At 43.4% G+C, this 17305-nt stretch overlaps 1 protein-coding gene across 1 annotated transcript in view; it reads right to left on the reverse strand.

The window, feature by feature from the left end:
- The window catches only part of LOC123456351 (zinc finger protein 302-like), an 82549-nt gene extending 65411 nt beyond the window's left edge, over window positions 1–17138 (reverse strand). The window contains exons 1-2 of the mRNA XM_045139140.1: window positions 17040–17138; window positions 14039–14165 (exon numbers count right to left, since the gene is read on the reverse strand). Coding sequence (XP_044995075.1) covers window positions 14039–14165; window positions 17040–17042 — 130 coding nt within the window. The 5' untranslated portion in view covers window positions 17043–17138. The remainder of the gene's footprint in view (window positions 1–14038; window positions 14166–17039) is intronic.
- Between the last annotated feature and the right edge of the window lie 167 nt (window positions 17139–17305).

Consider the following 17305-nt stretch of genomic DNA (forward strand, 5'->3'; position numbering starts at 1 on the left):
GGCGAAAGCTTTCCCACACTCACTGCATTTCCATGTCTTCTCACTTGTATGAGTTCTCTGATGCTGTCTGAGTTGTGATTTGTTGGCAAAACCTTTCCCACACTCACTGCATTTTGAAGCCTTCTCGCTCCTATGAGTTCTCTGGTGCTCAGTGAGTTGTGACTTGCTTCTGAAAGCTTTCCCGCATTCATGACACCCATATGGCCTCTCACCAGTATGGATCCTGTGATGCACAGTGAGCTGTGACTTTGTGGAATAAGCTTTCCCACACTGACTGCATTCATACGGCTTGTCTCCAGTGTGGGATCTCTGATGCACAGTGAGCGATGACCGGCTGGGAAAAGCTTTTGCACATTCATTACATCTGTAAGGTTTTTCACCCGTATGTGTTCTCAGATGTGCAGCAAACTGTTTTTTGGAGCGAAAAAGATTCCCACAATAGATGCATTCATATGGCTTCTCAGTGTGAGTTTTCTCATGCTGAGTGAGATTTGACTTTCTCGAAAAAGTTTTACCACATTCAGCACATTCAAATGGCTTCTCACCTCCGTGGGTTCCTTGATGCGGAATCAGATGAGACTTTCTGGAAAAAGCTTTCCCACATTCCCTACATTCATGAACCTCCTCACCTGTATGAATTCTATGATGCACACTGAGTTCTGACTTTCTGAGAAAAGCTTTCCCACATTCCCTACATTCGTACTGGTTTTTAACTGTATGAGTTTGCTGATGCTGACTTAGTTGTGACTTGCTGGGAAACTCTTTCCCACAGTCATAAGGCTTATTATCTGTTTGGGCTCTCTGACACACAGTGAGCTGTGACGTGGGGACATGTTCCCCACATTTATAAAGCTGGTGTTTCTTCTTACTGGTATGGTCCATAGTCACACATGTATTACTCTGGGGCTGAGTGAGGAGTGACTGTTGACAGAAGGATTTCTGGCAGTGGTTATGTTCATAATGCTTATTCCAGTGGATTTGCTGTTCCTCTTTTAATTCTGCTGTGAAACAAAAAAGTATTATATTGTTTACACAAAACCAGGACTTGCCTCAAAATTGCTTCCCAATACTCAGTCTAGCATTATACCACATGCTGATCATACTCAACAGTATGTCTTGACATGACCTGTTTTACACAATTGAGTACAATCTGAGGAGTTTGTACATTCATCGAATTTACTGGCAGTTTCATCAATATGCAATGCCTCTATGTGACAACCATATTGACCTTTCTTAGGGTTCCCCTTTTTCAGCCTCAAGAATAGCTTCTTTCTAGTTTTCCTGAACATAGACATTCTACCTTGGATAAGAATTTAAGTAATCTAAATTTCATTCTCAGTTTTATGACTAAGTATGCAAGTGGAAGTTTTTAAATGTGCCTGTTTACATTTTCCCTGATGTGGGTTTTCATTTCCTTCCTGCATATATTCACAGGACTGTTTGTTCTACTCTTGTTTGATTTCAGTTCTATCATTAGTGAAATATTCTTCTACAGTAGCAGAGGGTATGTCTCTTGTAGTCTCCATATTTGTACCATGTTCTACAGAAAAGTCTTGTTAATTTTCTGTGGAGATGAGATGAAAAGTTCAAGTGTGTGCCCTTGTACCTCATCATGTTTGATAATGTCTGCCTGATCACCACTGTTCCTGTACATATGGCGACTTGTGACCTCTTGCTACCATACTGGATTACTCTTGGAGTCTGGGGCACTGAACTCAGGGGTTCATGCTTATGAAGCCACACAGTTCATCATAGAGTACTACTCAGTCAACCCTGGGTTTCTTTTTTTTTCCTTTCTCTGCCATGGGGCGGTTTGAGATAGGGTCTTATTCTAACTCAGGCTGACCTGAAATTCACTATGTATTCTCAGGATGGCCTTGAACTCACAGTGATCCTTCTACCTCTGCCCCCAAGTGCTGGGATTAAAAGCATGTGCCAACACACCTGCCAACATTGGGTTTCTTAATGGCTTTGGACATAAATCTCCATTTCTACACCCATGTTATCAAAATAGATATTTGTCTTTATTCACTGTTATCATGAGGGAAGAAGAGGAAAAAGGAGAAACAATAGAGAAAGGACAAACACAACTGTTAGATGAAAACACAGTAAGAAAAAAATGGAGAACTGCAAATACAGGAAGTAAAGTAAAAACAAACTGAACAAAGTAAGAAAACTACTGGAGCCATAAAGGAAACACACAGGGGGACATAACCTGCACCATGAGCAGTGACGATGAAATCTTGCAGTGTTTATAGGAATGTCGGGTCTGTAGCTGGACTCTAACACACGTCCTCTGCTCTCACCATAAACTTGGTGCATGCTGGCTGATACAGGCCCAAAACTGTGACAGTTACAGGGTTGCAGTTATATAAGAAATCTGTTTGTGCACAAGCTGCCACTGGGGACCTCTGAAGTGCATGGACCAGGTACAATCTACTCAGTGTAAAAGGGCACACTCCTTACAGACACAAGGAAAAGGACACGGGATCTGCTTGTGTTTCAGACAGTCAATTACAAGTGGCAAGCAGGACTCTGTTAGAGAAAAGTAGGTCCTTATGGACATACCCAAGGATCAACCACGCATGGTAAGGGGAAGGATCCAGCTATCAGAACCTGCAATCGTCATTTTCAGATACACGCTGCCGCTAAACACTGCAAGCTATAGTGAATCTCTCCAGGTACAGCGAACGAGTCATTAACCATCCATGTAAGTGACTTTGCCATGAAGCGTGAGACCACAAACCCTCCTCACCTGGGATCGCTCATGCGAAACCTGCTCAGTCGTGCTAAACCTGACCCTGAATGATCCGAACTGCTGATGCTGTATGTGTATGTAACAGACACACTCCATGTGCCTACGACTTCCCTGGAACATGTGTGTGTGCGCACACGCACGCACACGCACTGTCAGGTTTGAAGAGCAGTTGCAGCCTTCTAGCACGCTGATAAACACAATCAGTTTCTCTATGGTAGCTGGCTGTCACAGATTAACTCACACGCAAACAATTCAAACAACTACCTCCTGACTAAAGCTAACACTGGCCAGAGATACTGATTTCTTTCTTTCTTTTCTTTTTTTGATTTTTCGAGGTAGGGTCTCAGTGTAGCCCAGGCTGACCTGGAATTCACTATGTAGCTCAGGGTGGCCTCGAACTCATGGTGATTCTCCTACCTCTGCCTCCCGAGTGCTGGGATTAAAGGCGTGTGCCACCAGGCCTGGCTTCTTTCTTTTTTTTTGATGTAGGGAATCCTTCTAGTCAAGGCTGATCTGGAATTGCTATGTAGTCTTGGGGTGGTCTCAAACTCAGTGATTCACCTACTTCTGCCCCCAGAGTGCTGGGAGTACAGGTGTGTGTGCCACCACATCTGGCTCAGAGATACAAATTCCTAATTCCAGTGATAATATGATTTTGGCATGAATTTCTACTACTTATGTCTTTGGATTTTTTCAGTTTTAGTCTTTCAAATATCTAGATCTTATGAACTTCATTCTGCTCATGGGCATTGTGGGATGCAGAACACTTCTCACCACGTACGTGAAAATTTCTCATGCACACATTTGTAATTTTCCTATAAATTCCAGGAGACTACAAATGTTAACTATGTTATACACTCATTAGTGTACTGACTTCTAAAGTTTTATCACCATTGTACAATGAAAATATTACTTGCTTAAGATGTGATAAAATACTTGAGAAGAAACAATAGTGACATTTGAATTAATAGCACTACTATATTAAAAAACATACAAGTGGGGCTGGAGAGATGGCTTATTGGTTAAGCGCTTGCTTGTGAAGCGTAACAACCCTGGTTTGAGGCTCGAATCCCCAGGACCCACATTAGCCAGATGCACAAGGGGGCGCACACATCTGGAATACATTTGCAGTGCCTGAAGGTCCCGGCAAGCCCATATTCTCTCTCTCCCCCTCTCTGCCGCTCTCAAATAAGTAAAATTTTTTAAAAAAATTAAAAGCATACAAGTGAAGACTTAAGTGCAATATCTAAATCAATATATTTTCTAAGAGGACTAGAGATAGCTTAGTGATTAAACGTGCTTCCTTTCAATGTCTGGTGGCCCGGGTTTAATTACCCAGAATCCAGAAAAACCAGGTGCCCAGCATGGCACACAAGGCTAGAGTTTGTTTGCAGAGGCAGGAGGCCCAGATTCTGCAGTAGTCATGTTCTTTTGCTCTGTTTTTTCTCAAGTAAACAAAGAAGACTATTTCAAACAGTATTTACAAGGAAAACACACAGAATGAATGAAATTTCTGAAAGTGTAAAAGAAGTCCTTCAATTGTAGAATCAGGGCCATGGGTTGATGGGGTGAACGTTCCTTGTAAACTGCATGAAACCAGTGTCGGTTTCACAGCAAAGGCCGTCTTTAGACTGAAATAAAATCGGTGAATGGGGCTTAACATGATATTCCCGATCAGGTCTCATCCAACTGTCCTCCTGTCCCAAGCATGTGTTCACTTACCTGGAAGCCTCTGAACTGATCCTTCTGTTACACTCCATGGTGATAATCCCTGCTCCAACTTGAAGATCAGCTCTGGTTTGGTCATACACTGTCCTGTAAATGGGAAATGATACACAAATAGCACAACTTGCTAGATCAGGTACGCTCAATAAAGATCACCGCTCCAGTTCAAGACATGGGCTCCACTGGAAGCGCAGACTCTTCTCAGAGAGGTATTAAGCTCATGGTGTTCACTGACTGCAACGCTGGGCTCAAGGGACATTATGCTGCATGATATATATGGAACAGCGAGCCGAGCACGGTGGTGCACACCTTTAATCTCAGCGTTTGGGAGGCAGAGGTAGGAGGATCGCTGTGAGTTCGAGGCCACCCTGGGCTAGAGTGAGACCCTACCTTGAAAAACAAACAAGAGATTAAAAAAAAAAAAATTACTGAACACAGTATATTCAGAGGGCCAAAATGAAATCAGAAAGACTGAATGATATTTCTCTCAAGTGGATATAGTCACAACAAGAATGTCAGATAAAAAAACACTTGACAGAATAAAATTTTTTAAAAATTTCAGCAGCACGGAGGATTCATATTTAAATTAATAAGGCAAAGAAAAATTTGCATGCCAATTATTTAAACATAACTAAGGAAAATTAATAAATTGGAAAGAAGGGCAAGGAATAATGGGCCTTTAGGCTTATAAAAAGTTGAAAATGGCCAGGCACGGTGGCACACGCCTTCAATCCCAGCACTCGGGATGCAGAGGTAGAAGGATCACTGTGAGTTCAAGGTCACCCTGAGACTACAGAGTTAATTCCAGGTCAGCCTGGACCAGAGTGAGATCCTACCTCAAAAAACCAAAAAAAAAAAAAAGTTGAAAATGTTAATATGCACAATCATAATCACCATGCACTGTGTAAAATCAGTATGACAGAAAGTTTCCTATACAGGGCTGGAGAGATGGCTTAGTGGTTAAGGCAGTTGCCTACAAAGCCAAAGGACCTAGGTTTGATTTCCCAGGACCCATGTAAGCCAGATGCATAAGAGGACGCATGCATCTGGAGTTCTTTTGCAGTGGTTGGAGGCCCTGGTACACACATTTTTTTTCTCACATAGTTGGCTTTTATGATGCTAAACTATTCTTCTGCCTTCAATTGCGAGGGGTAATTTGGCTGGGAATACTATTTTCCATTAGTAGCCATGCTCTTGAAGGATGTGAAATATTCCAATCTCTTTGCATTCTTAGAAGTTCAGTTGAAACACAGAGGTGATTTTCATGGCCTTATCATTAGATGTAGTAAGCAGTTTTTCTCTTGTGGCTTTCAAACCAACCCTTTTGTTGCTTTCGGTGTTGAAAATTTTGACTTCAATATGATGTGGGGAATTTCTTTTCTGATGCTTACTGTTTGGTTGAGTGCCTCTTGTACTTTGATGGGTCTTTCTTGTGAGATTAGCAAATTTTCCTTTGATAATTTCATTGAAGATATTCTATATGACTTTGGCTGGTCATCTTTCCCTTGTTTTATGCCAACAACCCAAATATTTGGGTATTTTAAGGTTTTCCATCATATTTGGTTCCCATGTTTTTGGGAGTTTATCAGTTTCTGGAAAGCATGAATATTTCCTCTGCCTTGTCCTTAAGTTCAGATATATCATCTACTTTGTAGGTAGGACTTTTGGCAAGAAGCCTTTTAAAGGTTATTTTACTGTTGTCTATTATATTTTATTTTAGGGTATACAATGCTTTGCGAAATTCCTATTTCTGTTTTTAATAGCAACGGGGGAACGGGGGACAATGAATAGGGACCCGAGGACTGCCACCCCGGCAAAAGCCTCCTTGTGTAGGCATCCCTTTCAGCCTCTGACTAGGAGTCGTGTGGAACTGAGCCAAGGTTGTTAGGCTTTGCAGGCAAGTGCCTTACCACTAAGCCATTTCTCCAGCTTCCAACTTCATTTCATGATAAGACTGGCTTGTTGTTTGCTGGAGTTCATTCCGGCATTTTTTTATCTCCCCACTGAATTCATTCCACTGCTCACTGACACTTTGTGGTTCGTCCTCCTCCATTTCTTTTATCCTTCTACCTAGATCTTTGATTCACATGAAATTTTTTCAGATGCATATTATTTTGCTGATTTCTTGGTGCTTCCTGCAGCCAAGATTTGAGTACATTCTTGATTTTTTTTTTTCATTCAACTATGCTTTACTTTACAGTCCTTTTGTTGTTCTCAATAAACTCCTCTATCCTTCTTCAAGGCCTCATTAAGCTCACTGGACATACTTGTCATAGCTTCAGTTTGGAGCTCTATGGATGCAGAACAGACCCAAAGCTGGTATCATACAAAATGGGGGAAAACGCAAGGCATTCTCATTAAGAACTGAAGCTAGGCAGGTGTGCCCAGTCTCACTACCAAGCTAAGACATAGCACCTCTAGTCTTAGCTCCAAGCAATAAGATAGAAAGAAAGAAAAGGGATGGAAATGGAAGAGGAAGAACTCAAACTAGTCCCATTCACAGATGACATGATTCTCTAAATGAGAGAACAAAAAAATGCTGGAAGACAACATAGTCACTTTAAATAAGGTAGCAGGATAGAAAATGAATACAAAAAATCATAAGCCTTTATATATATAAATCAGAGAAACTATCCCATTTCCAATAGGCAAAACAATAATAATCATTAATCTTGTAAAATCTCTAACAAAGGAACTAAAAGACCTAAACACAGGAAACATGAAAATAATGAAGGAACTAGAGGACAACAAGACAGTATGACTGTCCATGCACATTGGCTGGATGAATTAATATTCTTAAAAATGGCCATGCTACCAACAGCAATATACAGAATGAATGTAGTTCCAACCAAAATCACAATACCCTTCAGACTTATAAAAATAGTCTGTAAATTAATAGGGAAGAACAAAGGACAACACATAGTCAAATGTAACAACTATAACCCCAACAAAGATTTACTATGTAGAATCTACAAAGAATGCAAAAACCTAAACCATTAAAAAATAAAAATGCAAGCAACCCACTCAAAAACTCAGGCAGGGGAGCCGGGCGTGGTGATGCACACCTTTAATCCCAGCACTCAGGAGGCAGAGGTAGGAGGACTGCTGTGAGTTCAAGGCCACCCTAAGACCACATAGTGAATTCCTGGTCAGCCTGGGCTACAGTGAGACCCTACCTCAAACCAACACCCATTACAACCTAAAGAGATGTTCCCCATGTCTATTCATCAGGGAATTGGAAATTACAGTGCCTGTGAAGTTCCATCTCACTCCAGAATGGGAACCACTGAAAAACTGCAGTGGGGAGATGGATAAATGGTTAAGGTGTTTGCCTGCCAAAACCTAACCCTAACTTCCCAAATTCAACTTCCCAGCACTCACATAAAGCCAGGTGCCCAGAGTGTGGCACATATCTGGAGTTCACTTTTAGTAGCTAGAGGCAGTGGCACACTTATAGTCTATTTCTCCTGTGCCCCCCCCCAAAATAACTTAAAAGATAAATAACCAAATAACAACTGGGCTTGGCAGTACACACTTAAACCCAGCTCTCGGGAGGCATAGGTAGGAGGATCAGTGTGGGCTTGGGGCCGTTGTGAGAGTACATAATAAATTCTACATCAGTCTGGGCTAGAATGAGACTCATCCTTAATAAAGCAAAACAGGCCCAAAACAATCAAGTGATAATCCATGTTGCCAGTGGTGTGGAGGGAGTGTAAAAGTGCACCACTGTCATAGTCAGTAAGGAGACTCCTCAAGAGGGTGAGCACAGAAGGTCCGTTAGACGCAGCTATGCAGCTTTTGGACATATGCCCTAAAGACTCTACTATCTGAGTTATCTCATAGAAGCATGTGCCCATCACTGCTGCATTCACAATAGCCTGGAACTGGAATTGGTCAAAATGCCCATCAACAAATGCATGCTTGGTACAAAAACAGAATGGAATTTTACTCAGCAGAAAGGAAAAAAAAAATCAAATAATCAAATTTGCAGGGAAATGGAAGGACTTGTAAAAATCATGGTAGCAAGGCACACATGCTCAGAAAGACACACATCACATGGATGCTCTCATCTGTGGGTTCTCACTGGGATCAACTGGAGATGAGCACAAATAGTAGAAAGCACCGGTAACATGGGCACAGAACTAAACTGAGACCAACAGAAGAAATAGAGAGAGAGGGATGAGGAGTTAGCTGATCGCTTAGAAAAGGGAGGACAGAAGTCAGGGGTGGTAGGGAGCCGGAGGGTAGGTGCAGAGAGTGGGAAGGGAGCTGCACAAAAGACACGCAGACCCAGCCCAACAGAAACTCTCTCTAACCAGCATTCTACAAGATATAACCACCATCAAAGGGGGAAAGAGGACCGTTTAGACAGAAGGTGGAAAAAGCTTAACCTTAAAACCATGGACTTGGCTGGTACCCAGCCCCAGAACTGAGTTACCCCTCAAAGTGAACTGCTGACCTGGGAGACCCATGGTGCCAAAATACCTGATTACCTGCAAGAGCTAAGTGGTAAGACCCTGTTGCTGGTGAGGCCATGGGCTGTCATCACAGCACGTTGGAACACGATGCTGGGACTGAAGGAAAAGCCAGCTCCTTACTGGAGAGCCCTGGGAGAGCCACTGGAGAACAAGGAACACCAACAGTATCAACAATCAGGAAAGTCTGCAGACTTAAAGTCCACCAGCCAGACAAGAAGTACGCATGTGTGCAGCAGTGGCACACACTCTGGTGACTAACTTTTCTCTGATTGGTCTTGAGGCCCACTCAGTGGGAAAGCAGTCTTATCTAGTAGTGGAAACCAAGAAGGAACCCCATGGCCAGGAAACTCGCAAACTTCATAGAGAAGCCCCCCTGCTCCATGTAAGAGAGGGCTTGCACACCAACACAAAACAACAACAACAACAATAAAAAAACACGCTCCAAAAACTCTGCATATGCATCTACACTAAAGCAAGTCTCATTGTTGGGTGGAGCATCAATTTTATTTTACAAACTGAAGAGAAAAGAGGAGAGCGAAGATCCTTCAATAAGACAAGAAGAGAGCCGGGCGTGGTGGCACACGCCTTTAATCCCAGCACTTGGGAGGCAGAGGTAGGAGGATCTCTGAGTTCAAGGACAACCTGAGACTCCATAGTAAATTCCAGGTCAGCCTGAGCTAGAATGAAACCCTACCTCAGAAAACCCCAAACAAACAAACAAACAAACAAAACAACACCACTAAGAGGATAAAACCTCAGCTGAAGATACAGGAGAAGGGCAATGAACAAAGAAAATCCAAATCATAAGTGTAATGAGAAAAGTGGTCTTATTTTTAGGCGAAATATCCACATAGAGAAAATGACTAAAAAAGAAGAAATGGAGCCAGGTGTGGTGACACTCAGTTATTCCCAACACTTTGGAGTCCGATGCAGGTGAATCACTGTGGGTTTGAAGCCATCCTGGGCTACATACAGCGTGAGCTCCAGGATAACTTGGGCTACGTTAAGAACACATCACAACAAACAAACAAAAAAAAATAAACACCTTAAAATGGGTGATATGAACAGAACTGAAGGTCCTTATGTGAAACAGCAGAGGGTAGGTGCAGAGAGTGGGAAAGGAGCTGCACAAAAGACACGCAGACCCAGCCCAACAGAAACTCTCTCTCACCAGCATTCTACAAGATATAACCACCATCAAAGGGGGAAAGAGGACAGTTTAGACAGAAGGTGGAAAAAGCTTAACCTTAAAACCATGGACTTGGCTGGTACCCAAGCCTTCTTCAGGTTTTGAAATGGGGAGGTCTTTTGGGTAAGACAGCAGAATAGTAACCACACCACAGCAGTCTAGGGAGGGAAGTAACAGAAGAAAACCAAAATATACTCTGCTACCAAAACTCGAAGGTAGGTAAGTTATTATCAGAAACAGGAGAGAATAAGATCTTTCAGAAAGCAGCAAACTGGTGAGAATCCCACCAGGGTGCCAGGGTCCCTGGTACGTGCCCACCCACTTGACTGCCTGCCCAGCACAGAGCTGCAGGAGCAGAAACCAGGTGGCAGGATTTTCCACTCACACCAGCCTCCTGGCGACATCAAGAAACCTGAAGGAGGCGATAGCAGGCCCAGCTGAGCAGCTGCTCACGGAGAACACCAGCAGACCCAGCTGAGCAGCTCTGGTACAAGTCTAGGCCCCAAGTGTCAGCGACGGGAACCTCTGTAGGAGTCATTCATCTCTGGCTGCACGCCACCCAGCCATCTGGTCAGAACACCAGATCCAGAGCTCCCGAAAGGGACCGAGGTGGGCCCTCAGCACTGGTGAGACCGAAAGCCATCTCACAGGTAACCGGGCCTGCTCACACACAGGCAGGTACACAGGCCTGCCCTGGAAGTGCTAATGTCGTTCCAAGTCAGTGCAGGTTATGTGTTACACGTTCTTGACTGGCTTTGCCATTCCCAAATATGCTGTGTTTTATGGTTGACGATTGTTTCCTTTCGTGTTTCCAGATTCATAGGGACCTTGTCTTTTTCTTCTGTCATTATTGGAAGAAGTGTCTCAATCATCCCATGCTGACCTGGTACCCAGTTCAGACCACAAACCTCAACCTCCCCGTTGAAAGGACCCTTATGGACTTCGGCTTTGTTAGGTTATCTGTTTGTTTCACTCCACTACTGCTTAAATACTCTGTGCTGGTTTGGACTGAATTTGTCTACTGCTCAGTTGAATTTTAGAATGTGGCAGTAGGTTGCTCCACCCACTACGCAGGAATACTTCAACCGTAGGCACACTCAACACAGAGAGTCACTCCTGGTGTTTTCTCAGAGTGTAAGAGCTACACTGGCCCCTTAAACTCCCACCTTGAGTACATATAAAGTTGGATTTACGTGGCAGAAAACACTGAGGATAATTAGAAAACCAAAGCATCAAATAAACTCAAGATGCAAAAATCTCTACAAGAAACAAAAAACCAAGACACAGTACAATCCCACCAGAAATTATAAATCCGAAAGAAATTAAGAAATGACTCACCAGTGAGAGGGTTTTAGATGAAATGCCTGTTAAAGATTAAAAAAAAAAAAAAAGATTATATCTTTACTTAAAGAAATCAAAGAGATCAAAGAAGAAAAAAGTGATCAAAGAAGAAAGCAAACTTCTAAGGAGAACACAGGAAACCACCTTAATGAGGTAAGGAAGGCAATAGAGACATGACTAAGGAAATATAAATACTGAACAAATACCAACAAGAAATACTAGAAATGAAAAAGAGTAAGTCAAATAGAAAACTCTGTAGAAAGTTCACCAGTAGAATGGATGCAGGAGAGGACAAAATATCTAAACTAGAAGACCAGGCGGCAGATCTAATACAGTCCAACAAAGAGAAAGACAAACTAACAGGAAGGTATGAATAGGAATTTCAATACATTTGGGACTCTATGAAGACATCAAACATAAGAATTCAGAGCATAGTAGAAGAAGAATTTCACTCCAAAGGTATAGCAAGTACTTTCAACAAAAGTTGTAGGAGAAATCTTCCCCCAAATAGGGAAAGTGATGCCAATGCAGATAAAGGAAGCCTTTAGAATGCCAAACAGACAAAATCAGGAAAGAATCTCTCACCATCAGATTATTATTAAACTACAAAAAACAGAACCAAAGAAAATATATTGAAAACAGTTAGATAAAACAAGTCACATAAAAAGACAAGCTCATCAGGATCATAGCAGATTACTCAACACAAACTTTAAAAGGCAGAAGGGCTTGGAACAATGTATTCCAAGTTCTGAAAAATAACTGTCAATCAAGGTTACTTTATCCTGTAAAGTTATCCATTCAAACACACAGAGAAATAAGGACATTCCACAACAAAAGCAGGCTAAAGGAACATATGACCACTAAACCAGCTCTACAGAAAATATTTGAAGCTGGGCGTGGTGGCGCATGGCTTTAATTCCAACACTTGGGAGACAGAGGTAGGAGGATCAATGTGAGTTTGAGGTCACCCTGAGACTACATAGTGAATTCCAGGTCAGCCTGGACTAGAGTGAAATGCTACCTCAGAAAACAACAACAAAAAATTACACACACACACACACACATATACGTACATATATATACATACATATATATACACATACATATATACACACACATATATATGTACATATATATACATACATATATACACACACATATATGTACATATATACATACATATACATATATACACACACACACACACATACATATGTATGTGTGTATGTATATATGAATGAATGAGAAAGAATGAACCAGGAAAATAAAGCATACTCAAATGATAGTGTAACACAGTAAAGGAAAAACCAGAACAACTACAAAACAAGAATGAAAGAATAAATATACACCTTGCCATAGTAACTCTTAGTATCAACAGCCTTAATGCCCCAACCAAAAGACACAGGTCTGCAGACTGGGTTAAAAAGCAAGATCCTTCTATTTGCTGCCTCCAAGAAACCCACCTTCCATAAAAGATGGACACCATCTTAGGGTAAAAGTTTGGAAAATGGAATTTCAAGCAAATGGGCCTAGAAAACAAGCAGGTGTTGCTATGATATCTTACAGGGTAGATTTCAAAACATTAGTTAGAAAAGATAACAGTTTATATTAATTAAAAGAATACTCCAACAGAAGGACATTACAGTCCTAAACATATATGCACCTAATATGCAGGCTGCCCTGAAATTAAAAATATATATATTTATTTTGTTTATTTGGGAGAGAGAGAAAAAGGCAGATAGGGAGAACGGGTGCACCAAGGCCTTCAGCCACTGAAAATGAACTCCAGACACATGCGCCACCTTGTGCATCTGGCTTATGTAGGTCCTGGGGAATCGAACCAGGGTCCTTTGGCTTCACAGGCAAGTGACTTAACCGCTAAGCCATCTCTCCAGCCCTGCCCTCAATGTTAATTATAATCAGAAACATTATAGATAAAAAAAAAAAACTCCAGTTTTGATTATATGGTAGCATGAATTTTTAAGTTCTTAGCTTTATTCTCTAAGGAACCCCAATAAACTCATAAACCAAGCTGGAATTCATTTTTCCTGTGAGCCATAATGTTTCTCATAATGGCAGTGAACTTGTATTTCTTCAGGTTCCCTTGAGAGTCACAGGGCACAAATGACAGACGCAGAAAAAAAAACTGTGTGGCCCTCAGATCACACAAGTTAAAGTTGACTTCAGGAAGAGACAGAAACACGAACACAGGAAATCAGAACATGCAAAAGGAGTATGAATGGAAGGGATGGAGAAAGACAGAATAAACTGAGTGCATTTGGAAAGAAGGAATGCTCATGTTCTATAGTACAGAAGCAAGCATGCATCTGACAAAAATTAAGTTAGCATTTCAAAACAGACACAAGAATGTTTTAGTGTCCCACATATAAGAAACACCTGAAGCGAATGCTCTGGTCATTACGTATAGGTGTACTGCAAAGCCACACTGGTCCTTATATAATGCACCCCAATACAGTGAGTCAATTTAAAAATAGAGTAACAAAAGGCAAATAATTACTACTCATGTCTCCAGGAAGTTAAACTCACCCAAGCACACGAGGCTGCTATAGTTCTCCAGCATCACATCCCTGTACAGGGCTCGCTGAGCCGCACCCAAGTACAGCCACTCCTGGCAAGAGAATTCCACAGCCACGTCTTCAAACGATATGAGCTCCTGTAACGAGAGGTGTCATATGAACCCAGGAGCGCAGACTGGGGCTACAAGAGAGCAGCAGACACATCCATAGGTATTCCTTTCAACAGGGACGGACGCAAAGTACAGGTCATCGACAGAGTATAACACGGTAGCAAAGAGTCAAGACGAACGTCTTGCCTATGTCTTACTGTAGTGAGTAGTGATTCGGGAAAATATGGTGTATTTTTCAAGGTAAGATCTCAGTGTAGCCCAGTCTGACATGGAATTCACTATGTAGTCTCAGGGTGGCCTTGAACTCTTGTCAATTCTCCAACCTCCTACTTCTGCCTCATGAGTGCAGGGATTAAAGGCATGGGCCAACACACCCGGCCCTATGATTAGTTTTTTTACAGAATTACAAAAGAATGAGCTGGGTGCACGTTGGTGGGAATGCAACACGGTCCAGCCATTGTGGAAATCAGTGTGGAGGTTTCTAAGACAGCTAAAAACAGATTTACCATATGACCCAACTATACCACTCCTAGGCATATATCCTAAGGACTCATCTCACTCTCTTAGAGATTCTTGCTCAACCATGTTTATTGCCACTCCATTCACAAGAGCTAGGAAATGGAACCAACCTCGACGTCCCTCAACTGATGAGTGGATAATGAAGACATGACATGTTTATAAAATAGGAGTTCTACTCAGTGGCAAAGAAAAATGAAATTAGGACATATGTAGTAAAATGGATGGATCTGTAAAGGATTAAACTTGGTTAGGTAACCCAAGCCCACAAAGCCAAATGTCTCATGTTCTCTTCCATATGTGGATCCCAGCTACAGATGACTGGACTAGTATGTGAATAGGAATAAAACTCAGTAACAGAGGCCAGTAAGATAGAAAAGGGACATAAAGGGAAGAGAAGGGAGGGGGGACTTAATAGGATGGTATTGTACATATGTAAGTAGAAGAACAGATTAATGGGGGTGAAAAGGCCTAAGTGAGGTCAGGGGAAGAGATTGAGTAAAGGAAAGGCAGAGGGAAGGCTAATCAAAAACTAAGAGGATAGAAATAATTCACATGGAAACCTACTTTTTTGGACAATGGAACACTCAGAAGTCATAGATTGTTACTAGAAAATTTTCAGTGCCAGGGATGGGATACCTTGCAATGAGCTGTTGGCCAGGGAGGTCCCCGATGCCCCCAAAACATTACAGGCCATTGCCGAGGCCCTTCAGTTTCCACCAGGACTAGATGGTAAGACCCTATCGCTGAAGATTCCACATGCCTGGGCATCAAGGTCAATGAGAACTCCTCCTAGAGCTGAGCTGTAAACCTCCTCCATGTAGACCAGCTGAGAGAAAGCTGGAAAATAGCACACTGCAGGCATATTCAATAGGACAGAGAGAAATCACCAGTGAAGATATTCACCAGTGGACACTGTCATATGAGCCAACGGGCGCAATACTGACATGTCCGTTATGGTGGAAACCAACCGCCCTCTAAATTGGACTGGAGGCCCGCTCCATGGGAGGGAATACATCCCTGGTACTGAAAACTTTAGGAGTAGTCATGAGCCCTAGGGGTGTAACATCTGCTAGTGTTTGAATAAGCATATATATTATGTTCACCAAAATACCAGGTGAGCACTTCTCTCAACTTCATATCCATATACTAATGCTTTCACTTTTGGTTACAGAACCTTCTCTTTTCAGAGGGCAGTGACCTTAGGATGACTCAGAAGGCACCATGGTGCTGGGAAGAAGTGACAGAGGAGTGTTCAGCACTGCAATATCTCTATCTCACCTTCCAATGCTCTGGGTCCATAGCGGAAGAGGTGGTGGAAAGAATGTAGAGCCAAAGGAAGGGTAGGACTCCTTACAAGGTGCTTCTCCAGACACAAAATGGCCTGGATATCCATGACCTCACAGTGCCTGACACTACCTACACAAGACCCTCATAAGAGGAGGAAAAGATGATGACATCAAAATAAAAGAGACTGATTGAGAGGGGGGAGGGGATATGATGGAGAGTGGAGTTTCAAAGGAGAAAGTGGGGGAGGGAGGGAATTACCATGGGATAATGTTTACAATCATGGAAGTTGTCAATAAAAAAATAATAAATTAAGTGAACTTCAGGTCAGCCTGGGCTAAAGTGAGACCCTACCTCGAAAAGCCAAAAAATAATAATGAATTTAAAAATACAATAGTTTGTTTTTTTTTTTTAAAAAAAAATCCCTTCAATTCAGCCAGGAATTAAAAAAATATGCATACAAGTGTCAGGAGCATTTGCAGCAGCAACTTGAGCCCCTGACATGCCCACGCATTTCATGAAACATTTAGTAAACTTAAAGGGAACATCCACACAGGTTTTCACAAGTTAAAAGCACTGAAGTTTATGAGTATCTCCTCATAAGACATTAGCTTTCCCATTCACATATACATGCATACTTTAAAGCAAAATAATAATAATATGGAAAATACAGTATTGAACTTGCAGCCTGGCTTTGAGTCCCCGGTACCCGCGGAAAGCCAGATGCACAAAGTGGTCCATGCGTCTGGAGTTCTGCCTCCCTCTGTTTGCAAACGGGTACACTGCAGAAGCAGCCGGTCCGCCCGCCCCGGGCCGGGCACAGGGCCCCGGACATCCGGGTACCTGCACCGGCGCCAGCGTCGCCCGCGGGCCCGCGCCAGGCTCCCGGCCCGGGGCTCCGGCGTGGCAGCGCCGCCCGCCGCCCGCCCGCCGTCCGCAGCCGGGCCTCCCGGGGGCCCAGGTCCTCGTCGCCCAGCCCGCGGCCCAGCCGGGAGGGACGGAAGGACGGGAAGGAGGAAGCAAGCAGGGACGGAGGCGCCCGCCCGCCCGCCCGCCCGCGGCCACCTGCTGCTCCCGCCCGCCGGGACGCGCCCTCACCATGGCCGCCGCCTCGGTGCCGCGTCCCGGGAGGCTCGGCTCGGCTCGGACAGGCCCGGCGGCGTCCCTGGAGCCCGAGTCCCCGAAGCGCAGTGACGCCACCACCGTCGCCGCCGCCGCCGCCGCCGGACGCGGCCGGGCTCGAGCAGCGCTGGGCCGCCGCCGCCGCCCGGACAAAGGCTCCGGGTGCGGAAGTCCGCGCTCTGCGCGCTCATTGGGCGAGCGCGGCCAAGCCCCGCCCCCCGGGCGCTGACGGACAGCTCGCC

This window comes from Jaculus jaculus, chromosome 21 (genome assembly GCF_020740685.1).
Source record: "Jaculus jaculus isolate mJacJac1 chromosome 21, mJacJac1.mat.Y.cur, whole genome shotgun sequence".
Taxonomy (NCBI): domain Eukaryota; kingdom Metazoa; phylum Chordata; class Mammalia; order Rodentia; family Dipodidae; genus Jaculus; species Jaculus jaculus.